The 26,510-nt window shown below is 43.9% G+C and overlaps 2 protein-coding genes across 2 annotated transcripts in view; one reads left to right on the forward strand and one right to left on the reverse strand.

Moving 5' to 3' along the window:
- PYGL (glycogen phosphorylase L) overlaps positions 1-3,902 on the forward strand; it is a 43,495-nt gene extending 39,593 nt beyond the window's left edge. The window contains exon 21 of the mRNA XM_066344388.1: positions 3,046-3,902. Coding sequence (XP_066200485.1) covers positions 3,046-3,061 — 16 coding nt within the window. The 3' untranslated portion in view covers positions 3,062-3,902. The remainder of the gene's footprint in view (positions 1-3,045) is intronic.
- Positions 15-25,808, reverse strand: ABHD12B (abhydrolase domain containing 12B). Its single transcript, XM_066344389.1, has 13 exons — positions 25,639-25,808; positions 20,914-21,041; positions 19,940-20,042; positions 17,767-17,886; positions 15,811-15,841; positions 12,023-12,068; positions 11,790-11,919; positions 11,320-11,357; positions 8,142-8,221; positions 2,792-2,874; positions 1,527-1,605; positions 809-927; positions 15-695 (listed from the first exon to the last, which is right to left on the reverse strand). The coding sequence occupies exons 1-13, from the start codon at positions 25,698-25,700 to the stop codon at positions 668-670; spliced, it is 1,047 nt and encodes a 348-aa protein (XP_066200486.1). The 5' UTR covers positions 25,701-25,808; the 3' UTR covers positions 15-667.
- Between the last annotated feature and the right edge of the window lie 702 nt (positions 25,809-26,510).

Here is a 26,510-nt window from a genome sequence, read left to right on the forward strand (position 1 = left end):
TTGTAAGATGTCTCTAGAAAAAAAATGGCTTCTTATCGAACTTGAGCATTTTTGCAACATTCTTTGATTTTGTTTTGTTTTTGTAAGCTAATAATCCCGTTAAGTATCTCTGGGAATTGGGAGGGAAAGTGTATAACTGTATTAGGGCTAAAAATAAAGTGTGGATTTCCAAGGCTACCTGAGTGACAAAGGGTGTTATTTTATAACAAATTCATTAGCACGCTAGGACTCTTCCTGGCCTAATCAGAAATCCAGAAAGCTGCTTGGGACTTTTTAATGCCATTTAAATTAAACTAAATTACAAATTATTTAACAACACTGGGACACCTTTCTTACACTGCTATCTAAGACCAAACCAAAGATCACCTTATTTACAAATAGCCCAGGATGTTTGGTAACTACACAATTTTGTAGGGGGCCCAGTTTTTACCAAATTCTGATCCTCCACAGTGATGTTTCAGCATGTCCCATACTGTAGATTATGATAAGCTAAATGGGAACATGCCATACTGCCCAGCTTCTGTGCTTTATAGATGGCAGTGACTTGTAGAAATGCCGATGACTTTAGCTCATCCAAGCAGCCCAGTACAATTTTACACAAAAAAATACACATCACAGGTGGTGTTTGGACCAAATCTTCACTGAAGATTTCTGCTGCCCTCAGACCTCATGCCCACTGCTGGCTCAGGAAATCTCTGTAGGAAAAGAACATAGATCAGGTCACATGCTTCCCCCAGCTCGTGGTCCAAAGGCAATTCCCTAATTGCCTTTAAGAAAAGAAAACCACATTTAGCAAAGCTACTCTTACCTCACAATTTTTACCAGTGTGGGGTTTCTACACAGCAGGTTGTGTTGGAAGCCGGGAGGGAAGATCGCCATCTTGACCCTCTCTTTGCACCTGTACGCATTGTGTGCGATTTCATAGAGCTGCAAGGGGACCAAAGGACAGAGAATCAAAGGCTAACAGTCAAAGCTGCTGTTTTTCCAGTCTCATTACTTAAATGGGTACAGAAACAGCCAGTTTGAGACATTAGTCCCATTAAGTCAGAGGCATGGGGACTCGACACATTCCCAACTGGCTGCCCCTACAGCTAAGGGACAGACGCTAACATAGAATACTAGTACCACCTTTTTCTTCCGCTGCCCACACCTCCCTGCAAGGGAGTGAGGAATTGTGATGGGTGCACTTTGTTTGGTTAATAGAAAATAAACTGCATCCCCTTTTTTAGAGCCACTACAGAAAAAAAATTACATGGAGGGTCCCATAGTATCCTAGGATTTTCATGACAGTTCCCGGTTCACAGACCCCAAATGAAGAACCAGGGCCCGCCATACATGCTCCTTTGAGCTGAGTGGCATAGGACATGGATGCTTACTAGATACCCCAGGCAGCATGGCTGCTTAGGGGTGTAGAGAATCCCGAGAATGTCAGAGACCTCCTTCAGGCTCTAATCCCAGTTTGACCAGAAGAGAATGTGGTGAAATAGGGACAGTAGGTGTCAGTCAGGGCTGAGCTCTTGGTTTACCTGTTTTCCAATCTGCAAAGGCACGGTACGGTCATCCTCGCCATGGAGGATGAGAAGGGGAGAAGACAGGAATTTCACACTAGAAACAAGTAGGAGAAAAGCATTCAGTCCAAGAATTATACTTTAGGATTTCTCCTCTTCCTCCAAGTTAAAGCTTTACCAAAACATGAGGTTTGCTCAAAATACAAGAACTCTCTTTCCTTCCCTCCCAGGAATAACAACTTCATATATAGATAATAAACTTCATATAGTCACTTATTTTTTTCCTCTGGGTAAGATTCTCCCTCTTCTATTTACTCATACAGTTTAATTAGGTTTCTAATTTAATCTATTTCTATGTAGTTTTTTTAAATAATGAAGAAAAACACTGAAATACTGAATTAATACAGAGTTAGAAGAACCTCATCTTTTTTCTTACTCCACCTTATATCATAATATTTGGAATGCTGTAATTAAAAGAAAATAACTCAGAACCCCAAAATAACAAGAACTAACACAAGGCAAGGTAGAACTCTTGGTAGCAATTTATTTACTCTTCCCCATAAATATACACGGTGAACATGCAATTAATATAAAATAGATTTGATTAGCGTTCTGGTCAACCTCACTTACTTTGGTCATTCAGAAAGGATATAGCATGAAGAATGCTTGTTCTTGATGCCAATAACACCCTCAAACAAGACTTCCCTCTCACCCCCAATTTTGATACCCATCCATCCATGCCACAGTGGCCTGCTGTTACTCCTGAGGATGTCAGATCCCTCAAGTGTGTTGTAATAAAAAAAATACTGATAACAACTGCCTATTTGCAGGCGCTCCAATTTTCAAACTATAAAGTGTATACCTTGCCAAATTCTAGTCATTGGACTTACTATCAGGGTAGTAAGCTGGATAGATGGTGGATGGGTTTTGGTTACATGGGGAATAAGGTCTAGAAGTCAAAGGACTCCCCCTCCCCCTAAAAAATGTTAGGCTAGCTAGATCCTAGAGGATCTTTAAAAGGTCCCAGTAGGCCCAAAATCTGTAACTCCTTCTATGACTTTAGAGAAATCACTGAATCTGTGAAGTCATCAAATTAGTCATGAGGAAAATGTCAAATACTAAAAATCTATAGCTCCATTACCCTAAGTCCTAGTGCCCACCTAAGACTTCTCTCATCCACTCTTTCAGACTTCTCTGCTGCCATCCAGTAAGTCACATGATAGTTGCCCACCGGGGTCCTATTGACATAGTAATGTAATGAAGGATGTTTTTCTTTAGCTTACTTTTCATCATTAGGGAAGACTATTTTGTCTTTTCTCAGGGCATCCATAAGTGTTTGTAAAAATCCTGGAAGTTTCCGGTAAATCTATTTTTTTAGAAGGAAAAAGAAATTAAAAATGTGCTCGCAGCTATATCATTTGTTGTAGTTTTCCATCATGAACTATGGTAATAAAGAGAGTAATAACTTTCTAAATATAATAAACTTTCTTAAAATACAAAACTTTTATGATGTTAAAAGTAATTCGTATCATTGCAGGGAACTTGGAAAATAGAGAAGGAAAAGCAGAAGAAACAAACCTCATATCATCTCACCATCCATAGACCATCACTGTCAACATTTGGTTGTTTTTACTTCCTTCTTTCTTTAAAATACAAATAGCACCACTAACTTATGTCTTCATATTCTCAAAGGAGCAATGATATACACAATCTAAAATTTGCTTCTACAGGGAACATAATTAACTGGTTTAGTTTGGGGAACAGAATATTCTGATTAGTCAAAAATTCTGATGAAAGTGTATAATACATAGATAATTGGTTTTAAAGGATTTGAACATTATAAACTCTGTTGCATTCAAACTTCAGGTTATTTTTTTTGGGGGGGGGGGTTTATTCAGTGAGAGGAGAGGAGGCAGAGACAGACTCTTGCATGTGCCCCAACTGGGATCCACCCAGCAAGTCCACTAGGAGGTGATGCTCTGCCCATCTGGGGCTTTGCTCCATTGCTCAGCAACCAAGTTCTTCTTAGCACCTGAGGCAGAGGCCATGGAACCATCCTCAGTGGAGAAACAAGAGGGGGAGGGGTAGAAAAGCAGATGGGCACTTCTTCTGTATGCCCTGACTGGGAATTGAACCCAGACATCCACACACAGGGCCAACTACCACTGAGCCAACCAGCCAGGGCCCATACTTCAGTATTTTCAAAGGCATTTTAGGTTTTAACAATGAGCCTTGGCCAGATAGCTCAATTGGTTAGAGCATTATCCCAAAGCTCAGAGCTTGCTGGTTTGATCCTCAGTCAGGGCACATACAGGAACAGATCTATGTTCCTCTCTCTCTCTCTCTCTCTCTCTCTCACATACACATTTTGTGGCCATTTAAAAAATGGCCACAGAACTCCAAATACTTCTAAACATACTGAATTTCCTCTCTAATGGCAAATCCCAGTAAATGGAATTCTAGTTAAATCAGCTTTACCGTACTTGGATGAAATCAACAGATGAATTGGTTTATATGCCCTGAATGCATTTACTTCATCTAAAAATGAAGGAACAAAAACCCTGTGCAATACTACACCTCCCTCACACACTTCAATCCTGCCTCCAAACTCTATCCCAAATCCACTCATTTCTCTGCATTTCCACTCTCACTCAGCCTACCTAGCACACCTTCCATCTCTTGCTTGAATTACACCAGCAATCCCAAGAGGCTCTCTGCTTCCACGCTTGCCCTGCTGGAATCCATTTCCCACACAGAACGTGATCATTTTACCATGCTAATCACATCCTGTCACTCTTTCGCTTCATTTCATCAAAAGCGACTTGGATTTAACCCAAGTGTCATTTGGCCTTCAAGGCCTGACACAGGCTGGCTGCTGCCTCTGCCTCCAGCCTCATATCCTATCACTGGGCCCCTTCCTGTCCACCCTCAGGCCCTGCTGCCTTCTGCTCCTGGAACAGCCTTGATCCCACCACAGGGCCCTTGCCCTTGCTTGTCCCTCAGCCCTAGTCCTCCAGATTTTTTTTTTTTTTTTTGTATTTTTCTGAAGCTGGAAATGGGGAGAGACAGTCAGACTCCCGCATGCGCCCAACCGGGATCCACCCAGCACGCCCACCAGGGGGCGACGCTCTGCCCCTCCGGGGCGTCGCTCTGTTGCGACCAGAGCCACTCTAGCGCCTGGGGCAGAGGCCAAGGAGCCATCCCCAGCGCCCGGGCCATCTTTGCTCCAATGGAGCCTCGGCTGCAGGAGGGGAAGAGAGAGACAGAGAGGAAGGAGAGGGGGAGGGGTGGAGAAGCAGATGGGCGCTTCTCCTGTGTGCCCTGGCCGGGAATCGAACCCGGGACTTCTGCACGCCAGGCCGACGCTCTACCACTGAGCCAACCGGCCAGGGCCTAGTCCTCCAGATTTTCCCATGACAGCTGGCTTCTTACCAGGCAGATCTCAGCTCAGGAGGCAGCTTTCCCTAAGCAGCTATGGAACCTCCCACCACCCCACCATTCACCGTCACATTGTGTGACTATCAGAGCACTTCTCACTATCGAAAATCCTCTTATTGAGCACTTGTCTTCTGTCTCTCCAGCAAGTATATGAACTTCACAGGAGGATGAACCACAACTTTCTTATACTCTGTGATACTTCCAGAACCTAGAAAAATTCCTGGTACCTAATGAACACTCAATATTTGTGAAACATGAAATGAGTCTATTATGTAAATATTTCTGGCATACACTTTAAGCCATTCTCAGTCATTTTCATCTTATGACTGAATTTCATTCAGATTTTATTCCTTAGAATAGAGAGAAAAGGGACCCTGGCCGGTTGGCCTACTGGTAGAGTGTCGGCCCAGCATGTAGATGTCCTGGGTTTGATTCCCAGTCAGGGCACACAGAAGAAGCGACCATCTACTTCTTCACCCCTCCCCCTCCTCTCTCTCTCTCTTCCTCTCTCATAGCCATGGCTCAGTTTATTTGATCGCTTTGGCCCTGAGCACTGAGTACGGCTCCATGGAGCCTCTACCTCAGGCACTAAAAATAGCTCTTGTGCAAGCATGGCCCCAGGTGGGAAGAGTATCATCCCCAGACAAGGGTTGCTGGGTGGATATGGTCAGGGCACATGCAGGAGTCTATTTCTCCTCCTTTCACTTAGAAAAGAAAATAAAAAAGAATAAAGAGGAAAGGGAGTGGGGTTGCAATGCAGTAAATGGGGCATTGCCTGGGGAAGGAAATGGGTACAGAATAGGCAGGCTGCAGCCAATAAATACAAACTTCAGCTCCACAGTTTTAAAAAGAATTGTGTTCACTGTAGAAGCAATCTTTAGATTATGCATATTACTGCTCCTTTATGAGTATAGAGAAATTAGAGTTAGTTGCTATAATATGTAATTTGTGTAGTCTCCCACTATGAACTATGGTACTATAAAGAATAGTAACTTTCTAAATATAATAAACTTTTTAAAAAACTTTTAATTTGAAAAAGTACTTCATGCCCTTGTAGGAACTGTGGTGAACTGCAGGGAGTTGGTAGGAGAATGGGTACGCGATCTGTAGGCTGGGCCACAGCGACACACCCCGCTGCACGGTCCGGCATCAGCCGCTGTCTCCAGGGGCCGCCGTGGGCTCGTGGCGTGTGTCTGCCCTGCCTGTTTTGTCTGGCCTTATAGCAAATGATTTGCATTCAGGTGCAGTCTGGAGATCCCAACACTGTCTCTCCTTCTCTTTCTTCCTTTTCCTGCCTTTACTCATACTGAGAACAAGATTTCTTGTATTATTTTCTTTTTCTTTGTCTTCTGATTCCACCACTCCTGGAATCAGGAACTCCTCTGAGGGAAATTCAGTAAGAGAAGCCCTTCAGCAATTCATCTTAAATTCCACAGGAGTAAGAAGAAAGCCGGCCCACGTCGATCTACCCCTGCGTCCCTCACCCTCCCCAGCCCTGCTGCCCCGTGAGACTCAGAGGTCATAGCGTCCTCTCCAGCCCAGAGCGCAGAGCACTGGGCTCCTAATTGGTCTCCCCACCTCCTCTCTGTTCTGGAGTACCGCCAGGTAAATATTCTTAAAATACCAGTTACATGAAATCTGCTGTTACAAAGCTTTAGGAGTGCCACACCATCTGCTTGACACAAAAACAAAACTCCTAGCTTGGCTGCAAGCCCATCCACCTCTGGCCACAGTCTCTCACTGTAAAGGCTGCACACTCCCATCTGTCTGCCCAGGGTAAGAAAGTGTAGGGCTGGGTCCTCTTTCCTCTTCTGATCAGGCCTGTGGCACGGGGCAAGCCCCTATGGCTCCATTACCCTCAACCCAGTGGAGGCAGTGATGCCACTCAGTGTTCTGTGAGGACGTAAAAGGATAACGAGTGTGAAAGATCGTATATGGAAGGCCTCCGTGAGTCTTGGGTATCTTATAACATAGTTGCCCATTGCAGCCATGTGCCTGGATGTGCATTCTCCCCCCTCATTGTGTGGCCTAACGGCTCCCCCGCACCTTCCAGAAAGAAATGTAGGTCCTAACAGTTGGTAAGTCTTCACTGACCACACCTGCACACAGGCCCTTCTCTTCCCTGAGTTCTCCTTCTCCTGAAGTTACTGTTCTGCTAACACTTACGCTGTCTGCTTTGTAGCAGAAAGAGTGGGAAGAGAGAACATGCATTTGCTGAGTGCCTGTTAGCAGCTGGGGACTTTGCATAGATTGTTTTACTTAATCTTTGCAACAACCCTGTGCAATAGGCAGTTATCAACCCCATTATATGAAAATGGCAAATTCAGAGAAGAAAAATAACTTCCCTAGGTCATAATTGGTCAGTGGCAGAGGTCAAGTTTGAATTGGAGTATTTCTAGCTCCATAGCCCACGCTCTTTCCACGGACATGCGCCCTTCCTATTCCTATTCTGAGTAGTGGCAGTTGGGTAGAAGTACTCCTAAGATGCCTTCTAGTGTTTGACAACAATTTAAATTTTGGGGCCATGTATTCCTTTTAAGAATCTCTCCTTTCTCTCCCTCTCTTCTCTCCACCGGCCCCCACCCTCCCGCTCTCCCTCACTCTCACTCATTTGCTAACATTTATATGAATGTATGACTATCAGCAATTAAGTACTGGGCTTGAAATAAATTTATAAAATTAGGATAAGCTACACAACAGATTTTAAAAAACTACATCTTGTTGCCCAATTATTTATACCTTTTCTTCTCGGAAAGATTATCCTTTATGTGTGGGATACTGTATAAAATATTTTGACAGCTTCCTTGAATTCGCTACAGGCGTTTTTATCATAAAATTATGAAAGACATATGGCTGATAGTCATAGGACTAAAAATGATGTATGAGAGGTTTGTTTTCACTTTTAGAAAGAATAATAATAAATAAACAAACCTAAATCAAATGTATTAAAAACTTGTGAAAAATATAAGAGTTAAAGCTTTGGCTATTAATAAGCCACTCAAGCCATTAGAAGAAAACAAAGGACTACCAAATCCAAAAGCCACCGTGCCCTCCTTCATAGCAACTAGCTAGTAACCTGTCTCAAGTGAGAGTAACTTAGAAACACACAAAACTAGTTAAGAAAAAGAATGTGGTTCATAAACATAAGTGTGTGGAAACACTTTGACATTTTCAGAAGCTGAGTAAGAGACTCACCTTTAACAGGGGATAATTGATACTTGCATCCCACATGTTGGTAAATGGGGCTTCTAGAATAATAGCATCAACTGGGGATCCTTGAAAATAATAATAAAAAGAATAAGTCCCCTATCATATCTAAAAATGAGGGCATTTCTTCCCTGAATAAGGGGGATTGAAGATCTTGTACATGAACTACCAGCCTCGGAATCATTTGTGAAGCTTGTTAATGATGCAAATTCCTGGACCCCACCCCCAGACTTACTGAGTCAGAAGTCAATCTCCAGGGGTTTGGGGGTGTCAGGATGTACATTTTTAACAACTCCTCCACACACGCAACCAAGAGATTTCCATGCATACAGTAGTTGCAAACCACTACCTTCTTCTAAAACACAACCATATTTTCACGGCCTGGATAATTTAAGAAACAAAGTACTATGGGAAGGGAAAGTGTTCTTCAGTCCATGGTTAAGAGTGTGCCATAGGCTGACTAGGTGATTTTGGCCAACACTTTCTCAAAGAACAGTTAGAAAATATGTCTCAGATGAGGGTATGTGTATATATGTGTATGTATATGTATATGTATATGTATATGTCTGAAGGTAGCTGGGGGCTACTAAAGCAGTGAGATTTTGAAGAGCCAATACCAAAAGCAAAAGACCGTGAGAGTTTGAGCTGCCTTCCCCCTCAAAGCAGCTGAAACTTCAAAAGCAACAGTGGTAGCTTAGAAGCTTAGAACTTTCAGCATTCTCACAGGACCAAAAGGACAAAATTAGAGTTCAAGATCTGACAAGGAGGAGGGCCTCAGTTATTTTCTCAGGCTTTGGGTTTGACTGCAAAGGATGACACCTTGGGAGTAATTGTGAACTAGAAATAGACCAGCCCTCATAAAGACTGTAGCCCAGCTTAAAATCAGCTCTATCTCTGCTTGGATTTAGGTGATCTCCCCTTATCATAACTTCCTTCCAGGAGAAAAATAAATTCTTCCTAAACTTAGAGAACTTACCTAACTTCAAAATATGTCTACAGGTTTCCATAAACAATGTCTAGCCCATAATTAAAAATAACTAGCACAAAAAAAGATAAAAAATAGCCTTCCCCCCAAAATGAAAAAAGCCAATAAAAATATAAACAATTTTTAATAATTATTAAAGCATTAGTATATTGATATTATAGTATTAAAATTCTCAAATTTAAAATTATTTACATATACATACATGCACAAACAATTTAAATATATCTTTAAGTGATTAATACATTCAAGAAATCAATGACAAGAAATATTTTTAGTAGAAAACTATAAATTCTATAAAAAGTGATCAAATAGAAATTCTAAAACTGTAAAAAATACAATTTAATTGAAATTAAGAAATCAACAGACTGGTGAAGTACCAGATTAGAATCTGCTGAAAAGAATTAGTAAACTGTGTAATAGAGCAAAAGAAAATAAATTAGAGCACAAAGAGAAAAAGGTCTGGAATACCCAGAAAAGAATGTACAGGACATGGAAACAGATGAAAATATATATACATGTAAGTATAGGCCCAGAGGGAGAGAAGAATGGGGCAGGCACAATATTTGAAGATAAAGGACCAAACAATTTTCCAAAAGAGATGAACATCAAGCCACAGAGTTCAGATGTGTTATGAACCCCAGGCAGAATAAATACTAAGAAACCCATACCTGTGAAAATCATAGTGAAACTGCTAAAAAATCAAGACCAAAAGAAAATCTCAAGAATAAAGAAAAAAGTAAGCATTATCTTCAAAGGAGCAACAATAAGACTGGCAGCTGACTTCCTAATAAAACAGACAAAGCCAGAACAAAGTGTTGAAATAAATTTACTGTCAATCTAGAATTCTATGCCTAATGAATATATCCTTCAAAAATGAAGATGAAATAAAGACATTTCAGACCAAAATTGAAAGAATTCTTCAAAATAGGCAGGCAGAACAAAAATTCCAGATGGAAACAGAGAAATGCTGAAACTAACAAGAAAAGATTAAATCTAAATATTGACATAAGAGTAATAATGTTTTATGGATTGTGTATAGCAAAATTTAAAATACATGATAGGAAGAGTTCGTCAGTTAAGGATATAAATGGAGTTAAAGTGTCCCAAGGTTATTGCATTGCCTAGGAAGCAATCATTTATGTGAGAATTTAGTTCAGATTGCATAGCATTGTCAACACTGGGAAGGAAGTGACAGAGCTCTGAGAGCTCAGAGGAGCATTGAAATAATGTTCAGTTTATTTACATAAGCAGTTAAGATTATGACTAGCAGGTGACTTCCTTTAAAATGTTTACGTAACTCAGCCTGACCTGTATTGCCAAGTAAAGTTAAAGATATGATGCAAGAGATTACCAGCTTTCAGTGGACATCAAAATCACCTTGTGCTATTCACAGAGATTCCAGTGCATGAAAATAGATCCAAGGAACTTGTGTGTTAGAAAAGCACCCGCAGGAGGTTCTGAGACGAGCAGTTCTCTGCCCATTAGGAGAAATGCTGATGTGAACATTATGTAAGAAGGCCTGCGGAAAGCAAGCCCTGCCTATTATTTCATACATATTATTTCCCTCTCCTGTAATCCAAATTACTCCATAATAACATTTATTATCTCTTCACAACGAGAGCTCTTTCCAAGGTAATTTTAACTCTTAGTATTTATTTTTAACTCCATAATCTTAAAAAACAGCTATTGTTTTATATTAAACAAAGGGAGGGAGTTTGTCACATTAGCAGAAACTGCCTAGAGCTAAGGTGCTGTAGGTATCTCTGTGTTCCAAGTTTGCACAACAGTCTGTGTGTGTGAGAGAGAGAGACAGAGACAGAGACAGACAGAGAGAGGGACAGAAATGAGGAGCATCAGTTCTTTGAGGCACCTTAGTTTCTCATTGATTGCTTTCTCATATGTGCCTTGCCTTGATGTGGGGGGGGGGGGCACTACAGCAGACCAAGTGACCCCTCATTTTAGCCAGCAACCTTACACTCAAGCTGGTGAGCCTGTGCTCAAACCAGATGAGCCCGCGCTCAAGCTGGCAACCTCGGGGTTTCGAACCTAGATCCTCTGCGTCCCAGTCCAACGCTCTATCCACTGCGCCATCGCCTGGTCAGGCTGCACAATAGTATATTGACTGTTTTCAGTTTCCCACCTCAAGCCAGGAAATTATACCATATAAGCATTTTATAGTACCTTTCTCTTCTAGTACTCTTGCAGCATTTGTTACAACTCTGTAAAGCAATGAAAATTAGCATGTATGTGAAGCAGTGACTTAACAGTCAAGTAAATAACACAAAATGCAACACCCAGTCTAAGCATCTGATGAAAGTTTTGGAACCTCTGGATAGAAAGTGCACACAGACACAAAATTTTGCACAGGATTTCAAGGGGTCCCACTGACCCTAAATTTGCAATGCTTTTCTTTAAAACGCTCAAGGAGAATTCTGGGATGGACTTCAGTGTCACAAATAACCACAGAGCTGATTAGAGCCTCTCTTGTTATACAAACAGGCACACTGAGAAGGCCAGGTCTCTAACCACATGTGGGAAGTAAGAGAAATCAGGGAAGAGTCCCTGTCTCCTAGGTCATTGCTCCTTCCAGAGCTCACTGCTGCCTAAAGCCCCAAGGACCCACCTAAGGACCCATCTTCAGAACAACTTACCCTGTACCCAGAGAGTGGCCCCAGAGGCACACGGGGGTGGCACCACTTCTTGCCTTGGTCCACTCATAGACACAAATAGCATCCGCGGTCAGTCCCTCCTCTGTGGGCTGACCCGTGGAGTCCCCGTAGCCTGGCAGCAAGGGAAGGCAAACACGGTATACCATCTCCAGAGTGACAGTCATCAGAACCTCCTGCTTCTGGAAAAATCTCTGTATACTGTTCTTAACACATACCTCTGTAGTCAACAGACAAGACATGAAAGCCACCGTCACTCAGCACCTAGATGACAAAGGAGCTGTTACCACTTTAATTAGAAGAGTCAAACAGAAAAGGTTATGATATAACTTCCTCAACACGCTCATAACCCTAGTTGTGACCGTTTAATAATAGAGAAAAGCTGTGTTTTTGAAAGCTGGTGTTTGACTTCAATCTCGAGAAGGTCAGACTCCATGGGAGGGAAGGAAAGCAGCGGGCAGAGCTAGCTGGGTCTGACAGCCTGGGTCCCGCTGTGGCTCCGCCCCTCACCAGCTGTGTGACCTTGGGCAAGCCATTAACATTTAAATATGTAAATGTCATTCTGAAAAGTGAAAAACAATAGTAGTGGTCTTCAGAATTGTTGGACAATTACATGAGATGACATATTAAAATATCTTGTTATGCCATAAATGCCTTTTTTAAGAATTTCCTTGAGAATAAGAACTCTTCACAGAGTTGTAGTAGGGGCAATCAGATAATGGGGAGATCATTATATTAAATATAAGCAGATAAAGAATTAATAAAAAAAATAGGTCACTGGATTATATACTGCTCACAAAATTTAGGGGATATTTTATAGCTTCATGTTCATTTTGAAATATCCCCTAATTTTTGTGAGCAGTATATTAAACCACTGCCACGCCCTATGTAGATAAATAAGGAAAGAATATGAAAACATAACATTAAATGAATTACAAAGACAGACAAAGAGAGAAAAAGACAAAATTTACTGTACAGACACTTTCACATCTAAATCAACAGTCATAAGGTAGGTAGGTATTTTCCCCACTTAATGGATAAAGAACCCAGGCCTTTGATAGTTTAGGTAATTTGTTCGTGATCAGTCATTCAAATGGCTAGAGGCAGAACCAAGATTCACATCTGGGCCTGCATCTGTCCAAATGCTGTGTGCTTCCTCTCCCACAGTATACATGTGGGCGGTTGAATCCCATTAGGAACTTTTAAATACAAATTGAACTAAAGAAGAAGAAAATCATACCCTTTGCGACAGCATGGATGGACATGGAGATCATTATGCTCAGTGAAATAAGCCAGTCAGAGAAAGACAAGTACCATATGATCTCATTTATATGTAGAATCTAATGAACAAAACTAAAAGCAAAACAAAAACAAACTCACACACAGAGAGCTGGCTGACAGCTGTCCAGGGGCAGGGGTGGGTGAGGGAGGTAGAGGGATAGAGTGAAAAAGGACCAGAAAATACTCATGGACACAGACAACAGTGATGTGATAGCGAACCAAGGAGTATTGGGGGAATCAATGGTGATCTATGAAGACTTACCGTACTCCCCCATGTATAAGACTCACCCTTTTACAAAAAATGTGGGGTCTAAAAACTGGGTGCGTCTTATACAGTGACTATAGATTTTTTTACTTGCGTTTCCTGCTTTTTTGCACTTGTTTACGCGCTCCTTGTTGAAGATAGTGATGTGTTATCAGACACAGATGAGGACAAGCTAATGGATGGGAGTTTTGACAGTGATGAGGACTTGTATGAATTTTATGATGAATAAAACTTGAGTTCAATAACTTGATGTAATACATTTTTTTTTCAAATTTTGGGCCCCAAAATTAAGTGCATCTTATACATGGGAGTGTCTTATACAAGGGGAAATACAGGTGACTTGGGGTGAGAACTCACAATACAGTGCACAGGGAGGTGTTGTAGAGGTGGGCACCTGAGACCTGTGAAACTATGTTGACCAGTGTCACCCCAATAAAATTCAATTAACAAATAAAATAAATTGACCCTAGCCGGTTGGCTCAGTGGTAGAGCGTCGGCCTGGCGTGCAGAAGTCCAGGGTTCGATTCCCGGGCAGGGCACACAGGAGAAGCGCCCATCTGCTTCTCCACCCCTCCCCCTCTCCTTCCTCTCTATCTCTCTCTTCCCCTCCCGCAACTAGGCTCCATTGGAGCAAAGATGGCCCGGGCGCTGGGGATGGCTCCTTGGCCTCTGCCCCAGGCGCTGGAGTGGCTCTGGTCGCAACAGAGTGACGGCCTGGAGGGGCAGAGCATCGCCCCCTGGTGGGCAGAGCGTCGCCCCCTGGTGGGCGTGCCGGGTGGATCCCGGTCGGGTGCATGCGGGAGTCTGTCTGACTGTCTCTCCCTGTTTCCAGCTTCAGAAATATACAAAAAAATAAAATAAAATAAAATAAAAAATAAATAAATAAAATAAATTGAACTAATATTGAGAAAATAAATGTAACTTTTTAATATCTAGATATTTAAACTGCATTCACTCAAAAAAAAAGTTATCTAAGAAACAAGACAATGAAGCATCCAGGGAAATGGAAATATTTGTGTGTTGTTTGTGACATTGTAAATTGAACAACAGCAAGCGATTTTCTAAGAATATATCTCCAGGAAAAAAATCCCAAAGAAGAATCAACTAAATGCTTACATTTTCTGTAGCAATTCTTTTTTTAAAAAAGCATCAGCTACCCAAAGGAGAAAATGGAGAGCTAAGGAAGTGTGGTCAGGCTGGGCAGCGATGAGAGCGCCCCGCCTCGTATTGATCGAGTCTGCCTGGGGAAGGAGTCTTCTCATACCTTCCCCACCCACACCGACTACCACAGTGATGACCAGCCACTTTTCACACCCACCCCTCCAGCTCCTCTCCCCTCTGTGCACATAGAGGACATACAATTCAGCTCTGCCAAGAGTGGGAGGAGAAAAAAATACATGTTCTCACGAACATTCGCTTCACCCCCATCCCACGTGGGAAGTGCAAAGAGAGGGAGGGGTGCCGGTTGGAAAACAGACCTAAAAATGAATAGGCGCCATCATCCCAGGCAAAACTGTGTCCAGCCCACCACTACTCCACCAGTCAGCTCTGAGGCAGTGGTGAGGGAGGAGCTTCCTGCATGGGGGGGAGGGGATAAAGATGGGGTGAGGTTCTGGGCCCCACTAACTGTTAAATCAGGAAAGAGCTGAGGTAGGAACTGGCACAGGAGAGGTGAGATCGGGTCTCATGATCAGTCACTGGACAAGTCACCAGGTCACCTGCTGCAAAAATTACCCAACTGGAGTGTGGGCAGGATAAACAGCTTGCTTGACCAGCTGAGTCAGAAGTTAGAGATGGTGAAGTGGAGAGCCTGCCCTCACCCTCGCACTCGGCAATGCAGGGTCTGCCCCAACAAGCTGAAGTCATGGAGCAGGCTTGTGAGGACAGCAATGTGCAGCCACCATCCCATTCTGCAAACGCTTTAATGGAGCTGAAACCAGGGCCTGAATGACTTGAAATGCAGATGTTCTAGCCCTTGCTGGATAGCTCAGTTAGAGCTTCGTCCGGAAGCACAGAGCTTGCTGGTGTGATCCTTGGTCAGAAACATATATACTCCTATCTCTCTTTCTCTCTCTCTCAGATCAATTGTAAAAAGTAAAAAATTTTTTAAAAAGTATTTTGTAGGAGTGACTTTTGCGCTTCATATCGTCTCTCGACCCATCCCCCAACCCTCAGAGAAAGCAAATAAACACATCTTAAACTCCAGCTGCTAATGAAGGTAATACATTCATGAAAGGGTTTTGGGATTCAGAAATATTCCCATCTATTTTGATCCCCCATGGTCAAGGCAGGAGAAAAAGTCCACCCATGGAACTTTGGGTCCCAGACACCACACCCATCTGGGGAGCTCCCAATAGATTAAATAACCATGCTGGCGACTGAGGAAGCACTTCTGGCTGGTGTCCAGAAGAGAATAAATGGAGACATAAAGCTGGTGCTTCGCGGCCCCTTCAGACATACCTTTACTAGATTAAGCCTGTGAGGAGCAGCCCTGTAGAAAAGTTTTAGGAAAAACAAAACAAAACAAGAATTAGGAATTGTGATGACAAATTCAATAGAAATCACTATATGCAGCCGGCATCTGATGTCACACCTTTCTTTTCCAGGTTAGAGAAATAATAGCTAGGAGAAAGAGAAGTGCAGTGTCAGGGTGCATGATTGACAGCTCCCCAGTTCCTTTGAGTGACCGCTGGGTCCCAGATCCCAGCTCCTTGTCATAAGCATTTGATAAATAAGCATGGTGACATTTGAATCCATCTCCTTACACTTCTACACAGAAAAATTTATTTCTACAAATACTTTTAGAAGCTAAAGGAAAATAAGTCCCAGAAAGTGGCTTTTTAGAACAAAGAATCATATAGTCATGTTCGCTAAACTTAAGATCTGCCTGGACCCGGTCCGTTCTTCCACACGGTGCAAGATGAAGTGAAGGACAGAGATGCACAGCCCTGGAGGTACAAGAAACATTTCCCCCCTAAAATAACCATATTGCTACACTCTATCAACTGCATTAATGGAAGAGAGACGAAGATTATTCAAAAGGCAGAGAATTCTTTAAAAACTATTTGAATTTTGTCTTACAGCCAAATTTCTTAAACTTTAATGGCTCACGGAGGCTTTTGAACATGTAGTTAAAGCTATGGACCAGAAAAAAAATGTATTTACACTTCAAATTTTATGTACAGATTTGGTGAGGGAGTTCACGGCCCCTCTAGGGCTTTTATGGATCTCAAATCTAGAACCACTGTTTCCAGCAAGGTCCTTCATAAGCTCCCATCTGGCCTCTCTTCAGCTCAGTCCTACTGAGAGCAAGTTGAGACTTCTGGGCAGGGGACAGGAGGAAGCTGGGCCAACCACAGAGCTAGTGAATCTGCAGTAACCGTGGGCAGCAGCAGATCCACACAGAGGGTATGTGAACCTGTGATCCAAATGATCCTTTAAATAAGAACAGTGTAATACCATGCCCGAGCCTGCACTCTCAGAACAATGTCAGACAATGTTCAAAAGTGTTAAATTCACAGGCAGTCTCTGTAAATGTGACTCTAAAATGGATACTTCAAGAAAGCCCCTTAAGGAAAGACAAGTCTTGAGAAAGCCATCATCTGATAGAAAAAGGCAGTGAAAAGAAGGCAGAGGAGCCAAGGGGCAGATTCCAGGGCTTGTCACTTAGTTTGAAGTGTCCCTCCAGAGACAGAGCCAGGTCAGTGGGTCTGCGAGGCACACCACCCCTCCCCCAAGCTGCCGAGGCACAGTCAGAGCTGATAATCATCACCCACGGTAATTACAGGCCCTCCGAAAGCCCTGGCAGCACAACAAAGGAGAGCCAGCCTTCGGGGAGGCGTTCTTTGTTACAAAGCAAGGTTGGGACCAGAGAGCAGAAGCTGAGGCCTCAGTATTCTTGGCTAGAATTGGTCAGATGGTCCATCGTCCCTTCGGTCAGAATTCTAGACTATGTCTCGTAGGGAGTCCATACCTCTGATTAACAGGATTCATGCTAAATAAAAGAATCTTCGTGTATTTTTGTGAAAAGACCATCGATATGAAAATTGCTCTTCCTGTCGCCGTATCTCATGACTATTCCCTCTCCTGTCGTCTACGGGTTCAATCCCTCAGTTCAGACACTTTTAGGGAGGTAAAGGAACCACTGCCTTCCTGGAAGCCAATATCTAAATTTTGGAAGTTAGTGTCCATCTCAGTTAAGGATCCACATTATTCTACATATAGAATATACGAGTTTTTAGAAGAGAAGCCTACTGCCAGAACATGGTCAAATTCCTGTAGAGGAATAAAATATGTGGAGGCATGCTTACAGAGTTGAAAACTGAGCCCTGCCTCTCACTCTCCCATGGGGCTGAAATGCTCTCTGACTCCCTGGTTAAAAAAAAAAAAAATGTCCAAGCAAGGGCACGGACTGACCTGTGTTCTGCACTGCCATGAAGGTAAACAATAATCGGGTTACCATCATGAAGGGCTGCTTCGTACCAACAACGGTCCTTCCCCTCAGCATCTTCCTCCCGGCAGGTGGGAACTGTATGCCTGAGGAGCAAGGAAAGTTTTTAATAAACATGGACAGAGAGAATTCTCTTTCCATGCCAAAGTCTATAACGCTCCTTAGCTCAGTCAGATAGATAGATAGATAGATAGATAGATAGATAGATAGATAGATAGATAGATAGATAGATGATAGATAGATAGATAGATGGTTTATATATATGCAAACTTATGAAAATATATAAACGTTTATCTAGGTACTATATGCACACAATAAACATTAAAATATGATACTACAAAGCATCCTATAATGAAAACCACTATTGCTCTACCCCATCTCCCCCATGCATAGAGAAGACCCTTTTTAACTATTTCTTGTTTTAGTTCTTCTGACTCCCACACCTAATAACTTCCCAACACTGCAATTCTTAGATGCAGTCCATCAAAATGCAGTTTGTTGAGTGGAAACAAGTAAACGACAACAGATATTTGCCACGTGCTATTGATTTGGTGGAATAGACAGGTTGCAAAGAATTTAAAAGGAAATCAGTGTAGATAGGAGAAAAGAACTTCAACATGAACTGAGCTATCCTACTGAAGAAACCCAGTGACTTAAGTGATTTTTATACACCCGTCAGCATCAGTTCCTCCACCTCGTTACCCCAGTGAATAAACCCTGAAAATATAAATACTGATATACGACGTGTCATAAGGTGACTTGGAAAACTAGACACACGATGACACGCTGAGAACAGGCATTGCTGCCAACTACATAAACCAAAGAGACCGCTGACTCTCCAAACCAAGGACTGATGGGGTAAGAACAAGGAATAAAAAGGCTTTCAAATTCCAATATTCTTAGCTGAACTGTACGCTGCCGTTTAGGATGAAGTTATGATAATCCACATTGGTTCCTAAACATTCTATGATCACATGTTTAAACTCAGGGAGATGAAATATAAAACAGCTCTGGAAAACTTGGCAGCCAAGAACAAGCAGTAGAACCAAACAGAAGATGATACTGAGATTAGCATAGTAGCAAAGACCAGCGAATGCTCATGACTTCATTTGACAGATATGTACTGCATGTCATCTCGGTGCCAAGCACTATGCTAAGCAATGAAAACCCACCAACAAAGTCACCTATGAGAGATGTCATTTGTAAGGAAGACAAACACCAAATAACTGCGCCCACATTTATTTAATGACAGTGGGAATAAATGCCGTAGGACAAGCAGAGGTTGTCACTAACATATGCCTAAAATGGGGATGAGGAAAGGCTTTCCTGAAAATTACAATCTGAGATCCAAAGGATGAGTCGGCAGTTAGGTAGGTAGAAGGCGGGAACAGAAGGAGCAGAGAGAAGGAATTGTTGCAGCCCTGGCCAGTTGGCTCAGCGGTAGAGCGTCGGCCTGGCGTGCGAGGGACCTGGGTTCGATTCCCGGCCAGGGCACATAGGAGAGGCGCCCATTTGCTTCTCCACCCCCCTCCCTCCTTCCTCTCTGTCTCTCTCTTCCCCTCCCGCAGCCAAGGCTCCATTGGAGCAAAGATGGCCTGGGCGCTGGAGATGGCTCCTTGGCCTCTGCCCCAGGCGCTAGAGTGGCTCTGTTCGCTCTGTTCGAGGCAGAGCGACGCCCCGGAGGGGCAGAGCATCGCCCCCTGGTGGGCAGAGCGTCGCCCCTGGTGTGCGTGCCGGGTGGATCCCGGTCGGGCGCATGCGGGAGTCTGTCTGTCTCTCCCCGTTTCCAGCTTCAGAAAAATACAAAAAAAAAAAAAAAGAGAGAGAGAGAGAAGGAATTGTTGCAGACAGAGAGCGTGGTGTGGAATCAGTCAGGAGAAGGGGCCAGCTCCAGGCCTGGCAAAAGACCCAAAGCACAGGGCAGCACCTATCCGTTCTCACACTCCAAAGTCAAGTTCCTGAGAAGCAAAGTGAAGCAGCTCAGAGATCAGGACAGAGGGAAGGTGTGTGGATCGCTTCCAGGTGCCTCCCAGGAACCCCGGCCTCTCCACAAGCAGGCGGCGCAGCAGGGCTACCCTTGCCCTTGTAACATGGAAACCAAGTCCGCTGCAGAACCCGGCGCCCAATCACTGCACTCACCAGATTCCCAGCATCACCCCAGGTTCAACTTTGATATAGAAGTTCACTGTGTGAGCTATCTTTAACTCTGGTTTCTTTAAATCCACGAGAAATGGTGCTTTGACTGGAAAATAAAAATCATTATCAACTCCCAGAATCAAATTCCAGGTTTTTTTAATTACAATAAAAATATAAATAAAAGTAATTAGCCTTGTGGTTAACATGTTTCTCAGCTGCAAGCTACTGCACTAAGTTTTTAGCAAAGTATTTTATTTTATAAACCAGGACTAGCCTATGGAAAAGTTGGCCAAAAAAAAAAAAAAAAATCTAAAGCTAGCCTTTAAAATAGCAGCAGTGTGTTGTAGCTCATAATAGAGTTTTTTCATCTTTATCTTTGTGTCAAGCTAAATTCAAAGGAGACCATTCTCCTAAAAAGGTAAGAGGACCTAGAAACAGGTAATGAGCGCTCTGCGACTGTCAAGTGTTACTTTTTAAAGTGAAAGCTAATTATTAGCCATAAGCCGTGAAATGTCCAGGATAAACATAGACCTGGGGGCATGCAGGGGAGAGCATTACCCATGTACTAGAAGGACTATGTAGTACATTGACTAACACAGCACGCGGTAGAAAAAACATGGGAAAATAGAGTCCTACCATCGGCCTCTCTCTCTCTCTCTACTTATAGGTATGATAAGGAAGTAAAAAAGAGACTACAATAGGCTGTAAAATATCCACATCAACAGCTCATTTGAAAACTGAGCTTCCAAATTGGAGCCCTATCCACAAGGTCATGTTTTTGTATCTATTTCCAACAGATTGCAAGAACTCCTGCTAGACCCCAAAGCCAACAGTAAATTGGTTTCAGACCATTTTATCTAGCCACAATTTTATAACTGATGTGTCTTTTTCATTGTGCCATAACTTTAAGGGCAGTGGGTTATTTGGGGGGAAAAAAAATACGTATATTGGCAAATGCATAAAAGGTATATACTTACAAAAATTAAAATAAATTAGCATGTCCATCAGAGGAGGAAAAATGTGTTCTTTTAATGATTTACTGGTAAAGCTGTTGTACTGAGCAGCAATTTTTCTTTTGAGTATTTCACAGCGTTGTGGAACAGATCTGCAAGATATTGTGAAACAAACAAGGTAGTCAAAAATCAGTCCAGCCCTGGCCAGTTTGCTCAGTGGTAGAGCGTTGGCCCAGTGTGTGGATGTCCCAGGTTTGATTCCCTGTCAGGGCACACAGGAGAAGTGCCCATCTGCTTCTCCACCCCTCCTGCTCTCACTTTTCTCTCTCTCTCTCTCTTCTTCTCTCTTCCTGCCATGGCTCAATTAGAGCAAGTTGGCCCTGGGCACTGAGGATGGCTCATGGCCTCTGCCTCAGCTGCTAAAAATGGCTCCAGCTGCAAAGGACCAAGGGCCCCAGATGGGCAGAGCATCTTCCTCTAGTGGGCTTGCCAGGTGGATCTTGGTCGGGGCGCATGCAGGAGTCTTCTCTGCCTCCCCTTCTCTCACTAAAAAAAAAAAAAAAAATGTCCAGGCTTTGTCTTGGTTAGTTTTTTCTCTTAAGGTCCAAATCAAATTCCAGAGACTAACAGAGAATACAGGTAACTTGGCATTTAAGTATTTACAGAGCTGTATGTAACTAGGGCAGATCAAGACTGGGCAGGCACTACGGGAGAAACAGGTGAGGAAAGCAATAAGGTGGAGCCCCAACCAGCTGCTGGAAAAGCCCAGGAGCGCCAGCACAGGAGGGGAGGGGACACAGATGCACCAGAGTCAGGCCTGTTCCCTCTCTGTAGCCCCAAGGAAGGACCCCAAAGTCATCAGGAACCAGGATTCAATTTAACAGTTGCCACAGTGTTTAATTACATCATAATTCAGTGCTGTATATGTCAGCTATTTTATTATTGTTATTAATATTATTATTTTTCTAAAGCATTGACCAAATAACCGTCAGATCACCACTCCTCTGACTGGGAGAAATGAACCAATAAGAGAAAACTCAGACTCTGATGTGACATCCCTGGTGAAAGGGACCATGAGGAGCAGGGTGGGGAGCGGGGACGACCTGGAGGTTGGAGGCAGCAGGGATGGAGCCTGGTCAGCGAGGGACATAGTGGGGCTGGCACATGCTGTTTGTCCTACGGTTCCCTGTGACACAAACCACCTAAACTGGGAGTCATCAGCAGCCAAATTATAATTTGTCCACAAGGGATCACTAATGTCACTTCTGTCTCTACTCACACCTCTCATGAGGGTTGAGTATCCTTTACCTTTGAAAAATAAGGGATACAGGAGGTCAGTGTCAACACCTCTGCTGCCAGTTTTCGTCCACATTATCCATTCAATATACCCCTTCCCCTATTGTGAGCTGTCAATGTAAAGACTGCTCAGTGTAATCAAAGGCCGGGGGCTGAAAAGCATTTTTGATGAACTGCTTCCCCTCCTTGATTTCTTTGCTAGACCAGAGGCAGTTTAACAGGTAACTATTATTAGCTGTACTTTGCAAATGAGAAGACTGAAAAGTTAAGTAGTCTTTCCAAAGTCACACAACCAGGGAATAGCAGAGCCACGTGTACCCAGGTCTGTCTGACCCCAGAGTTCTACAGTGATCTCCAGTGAGCTGTCACACTCTTGGTGAGTTCATCTTGCCACCCGTGCAAGCAAAAATGAACCGCAGGGACAAAGCTGGTCTCTGTCACAATTCAGCTCTTGGAGAGGGCTGTTTCAGGACCCCGCTTCTCCCTTTCTGCACCCTTGTCCCCTCTCAGGGTCCCTTCCTCCTCCCACTTACTCCCCTCTTCCTGTTACTGTATTCTCAGGAGCCTTCTGATAACGAAGTATCAAAGAAAGACCTCTAAAAAAGAATTTTTCCTTGAGTGTTAACAACTTAAAAGTCAGAATGCTTATCTATGTTTGAAAGAAGCATGAAGGGAGAAGATAATGAATCTCTGATGAATTTCCAGCAATTTTGCAGGGAATGGAAAAGATATATGGGCTAAGGGTAACGTATAGCTCTTCAGATACATCAGATATGAGCAATTGCCTACTCATGAAATCAGCAAGAAAGAAATAAAAATAACTGTTGCATAATCCTTTTAAAATAGCCTCTGTGAAGGTGGTAGGAAGGAGAGGGCATTGTTGTTCTGATTTTAGAGATAAGACATCAGAACAGAAGCCACTTTGAGCCACAGATCAAGCCAAAATGGGCAGAACTGAGCACAGCCTGAATTCTTGTGCCTCCGACCGGGTGGCAGGCCCCAGCTTTCATTCTCCTAACTCTCTGAACTCAGGCTACCCCACCTGTTAGGCTCCTGCTAAGTTATCTTTTGAAGGTCGCAGGGCGCTTGGGAGGCAGAGGCAGTTGAAGGAAATATGTTCCTGTTTATAAAGAATAATTCATACAAAACCCTCTCAAATAGCTCAAGACACTTCTGTAAGAAGAGAACAGAGTGACCGAACCCATTGGAGCATGCACAGCGGCTTCTTTTAACTAGAGGATTGTCAATTTGACTTCCCCTAGAACAGTAAGAAATCAAAAGTCACCAGTGGCTAATAAACCTTATTTCAGCAGAGGATGCAGCTTCAGCGCACTTCCCACTAATGGCCAAGCCACATCAAACAGCCACCTCGATGCTCTGGTGATCCTTCGACTGCCCTTTGATTAGATGTGGCTGTAACTACACAGCATCCCACGGGGGCCACAGGACCTAACTGGTGATTCTTACTGGTGGAGCCTGAGCTGCTACAGGGTAGATCATGCTTGCTGCATGCTCAGAAGTGTCTACAAACCAGCTTTGGGACACCCAAGTCTAACCACATTTGGCAAGACAACTCTTTCAAATATTAAGACATGCAGCACATTCACCGTCTGTGCCCATTCATTTCGCCAACATGTATTGGTCACCAAGCAGCAAGTAACAGCTATGCCTTCCTTTCTTCTTTCCTCCCAGCCAAATCTTCCCCTCCCTTCACATCCACTTGTGTCTTTTTCTGTCTAGACTGATCTTCCAATAGTGACTTTCCTTCTCCCCTCCCACTAATTATAATCAGGGCCTCCCTTAGACCCTTAATTGTTGTCTGATTGTTTTGTCATCATTAGCCCTGTCTTTCCAACACTGTGCCAGGCCCCAGGCGACAAGAGCCACATGGCATATAATGCTTCTATTACATTCCACTCTGTCTAGCACAGGGCTGAGCCCCATAAATATTTGTTGAGCAACAGGAGGACACTGAAAGAAAAGGCCCTCCGTAAGCCCTCCATGATGTGCGCTGCCCTGAACTAACCTGGCTCCCAGACACAAAGGGATCCAGAATGCTGGGTACCGGTCTGAGCCTCAGCCTCAGCACAGCTTCAGTGAAATCAGTAATGTTCTGCTTGGACAAAGAAATGCACTAGTATTTTATTCCTTCAGGAAGCATCACTTGTGACTTATTTTTTAGTAATTAGTAAGGCTAGTAATAGAGGGTCCCCAACTCCCCCATCTCTCACCCCATTATCAACACAGTGAGTTGTTCTCTAAAAACATGAACTGTAGCTTTGATTCTCCGCCAAAATAAATGTGAAATGAGCAGCCATCAGCTCTACAGAAGGCACAAAGAAGATTGTCTGTAAATGCTGGCTTTCCCAGAACTAACCCGATTTGGAGATCGGAGATCAGGGATCAGGGAGGTAAGGCCAGTGAGTGCAAAGTTTGAAAAAAGCTGTCAGGATATGCTGACTGGTACTCAGATCCAGCGCAGAAGGGGGCGTGGGCCTGCATGCTGGGACAGGGAGAACTGCTTTCTGCTTCCTGCCTTGAGCTACAGAGGACTAGAGACAGAAGACTGGTGTTTGTCTTCACTGCTAAGACATTCCAAAATGAAGTCTCCTTTGTTTGCATGCGACTCTTGGATATTTTGTAATGAGCAAAAATTAAGTAAAAACAAGGGTAAACAAAAATGCCAATACCTTCTTCCCACACCAGGAAAATAAAAAAGATACCAGCGTTCCCGAGTCCAGGCTCTCCAATCAATACATTGCTGGTGAATACAGGGAGTTTGAGATTATTGTTTAAGCCACGGATTCATGGGAGGAAGAAAAACACATGTTGGCATCGACATTTCAGATTTAAAGAATGGAAGAACTTGGCACAGGAGCTGCCAGCCTATGGTTTCAGGGTACTATTCATCTTCAGCGTGATGGAGGGGTGTTTGTTCTGTAAACACATGCCGGAGAGCCAGCTGGCTTGCCCATGCTCCATCTACCAGATAGGCCCTTGACCTAAAAGGATGCCACCCAAGACTACAGCATAGATTATTATTGTCACTGTTATTACTTTTTAAACCCATCCTGCATATTAGTAAAATGGTCAAGGCAGCTAAGAGATTGATACAGGAACCTGAACCACTCTCTGGAATCTCTAGCACCAAAGGGATACATGAGTTCCTTAAAAACTCAACCTCAAGAGTTCTGCCGGCCTTGGTAGGGGCTGAAGCTGAGGTTAAGGCGTCATCCAAAGAGCCGCGGGGTCCACAGAGCTCTGGGGTCTCCGATCCCCCCCCACCCCCAGGCGCCACAGCACCTGCCCGCGGGCCCGGGGCGAGCCCACGCGCGCGGGTCACCGCCGGCCTTGCTCTCCCCTCTCCCCTCCCTCCGCCCCATCCCGGAGCAGCCCGAGCGGCCCCGGCGCTCCCGGGGCACACGTCGCCCCGCCGCGGGCGCGCGCACTCACCGCACGTTCCGCACGACCATGTGCCACCAGGCGGCCACGGAATGCTCCTCTTCTGGCTGCATCCCGCACGGTATCCCGTCCTGACACCGCGGGAGCTACCGCAGGGAGCCCGGGGCGCGCCTGGCCCGCCCCCGCGGTGTCCAGCCCGCCCTCCTGCCCCGCGCGGAGCCGCAACCAGGCAGGGCGGCGACAGCGGGGCCCGCGGGCCGGGGAGCAAGGGCGCCTGGCCTCACCGCGGGAGCGGACGCGACCTGAGTGGGGTTTCAGGGCTGCGCGAGGGGGCACCCTACACAAACACACACACAGAGCAACATAGAAACAAGTCTCCGATACTTATAATTAACTGAGCACAATTTTATTTTATTTTATTTTTTTATGCATCTGTGTATGGGTGTGCCCGCCCTTTCTTATGATGATAGTAATAAAACAGAATTGTGATGGTCACAGCTGTGATAGATTTTCATGAAGAATATAAGCTTTCTTCTACTTTGACCCCTTTGTATTTTTTCTCTCTTTTGTTTTTCTCTTTTCCTGAAACATCGGCATCCCCTTACCTTCTCCTTCTTCTCTCTCTCTCTCTCTCTCTCTCTCTCTCTCTCTTGTCATTACTATACAAAGAATTTCTTTGTCTCTCTTCTGTGGAATAATGGTTTATCTGTCCATGGGTTATGAACTGCACAAAGGGTGTTCAAAATGAACACCTTTTCAGTGTTTTGTTTATTACATAGCATGTAGCAGAACCCCCCCCCCCCCCTTGCACTAGGAGTTCACACTATGAATAGTTTAACAGGATTTGGGTCCCCAGAATGCATTGTCACGTAGGAGCAGGACCCGTTCTCCAGAAGAACTGCTGGATTCAGGGAGTTTAAGAT

This window comes from Saccopteryx leptura, chromosome 6, assembly GCF_036850995.1.
Source record: "Saccopteryx leptura isolate mSacLep1 chromosome 6, mSacLep1_pri_phased_curated, whole genome shotgun sequence".
Taxonomy (NCBI): domain Eukaryota; kingdom Metazoa; phylum Chordata; class Mammalia; order Chiroptera; family Emballonuridae; genus Saccopteryx; species Saccopteryx leptura.

Coding starts and splice junctions, on each gene's coding strand:
- ABHD12B (XM_066344389.1), bottom strand. CDS start 25,700: ATGCAGCCAGAAGAGGAGCATTCCGTGGCCGCCTGGTGGCACATGGTC. Junction 12,069..15,810: donor ACAGGCTTAATCTAGTAAAG/GTATGTCTGAAG, acceptor TTTGTCATCTAG/GTGCTGAGTGACGGTGGCTT. Junction 928..1,526: donor CTTTGCAGATTGGAAAACAG/GTAAACCAAGAG, acceptor GTCCCCTTGCAG/CTCTATGAAATCGCACACAA.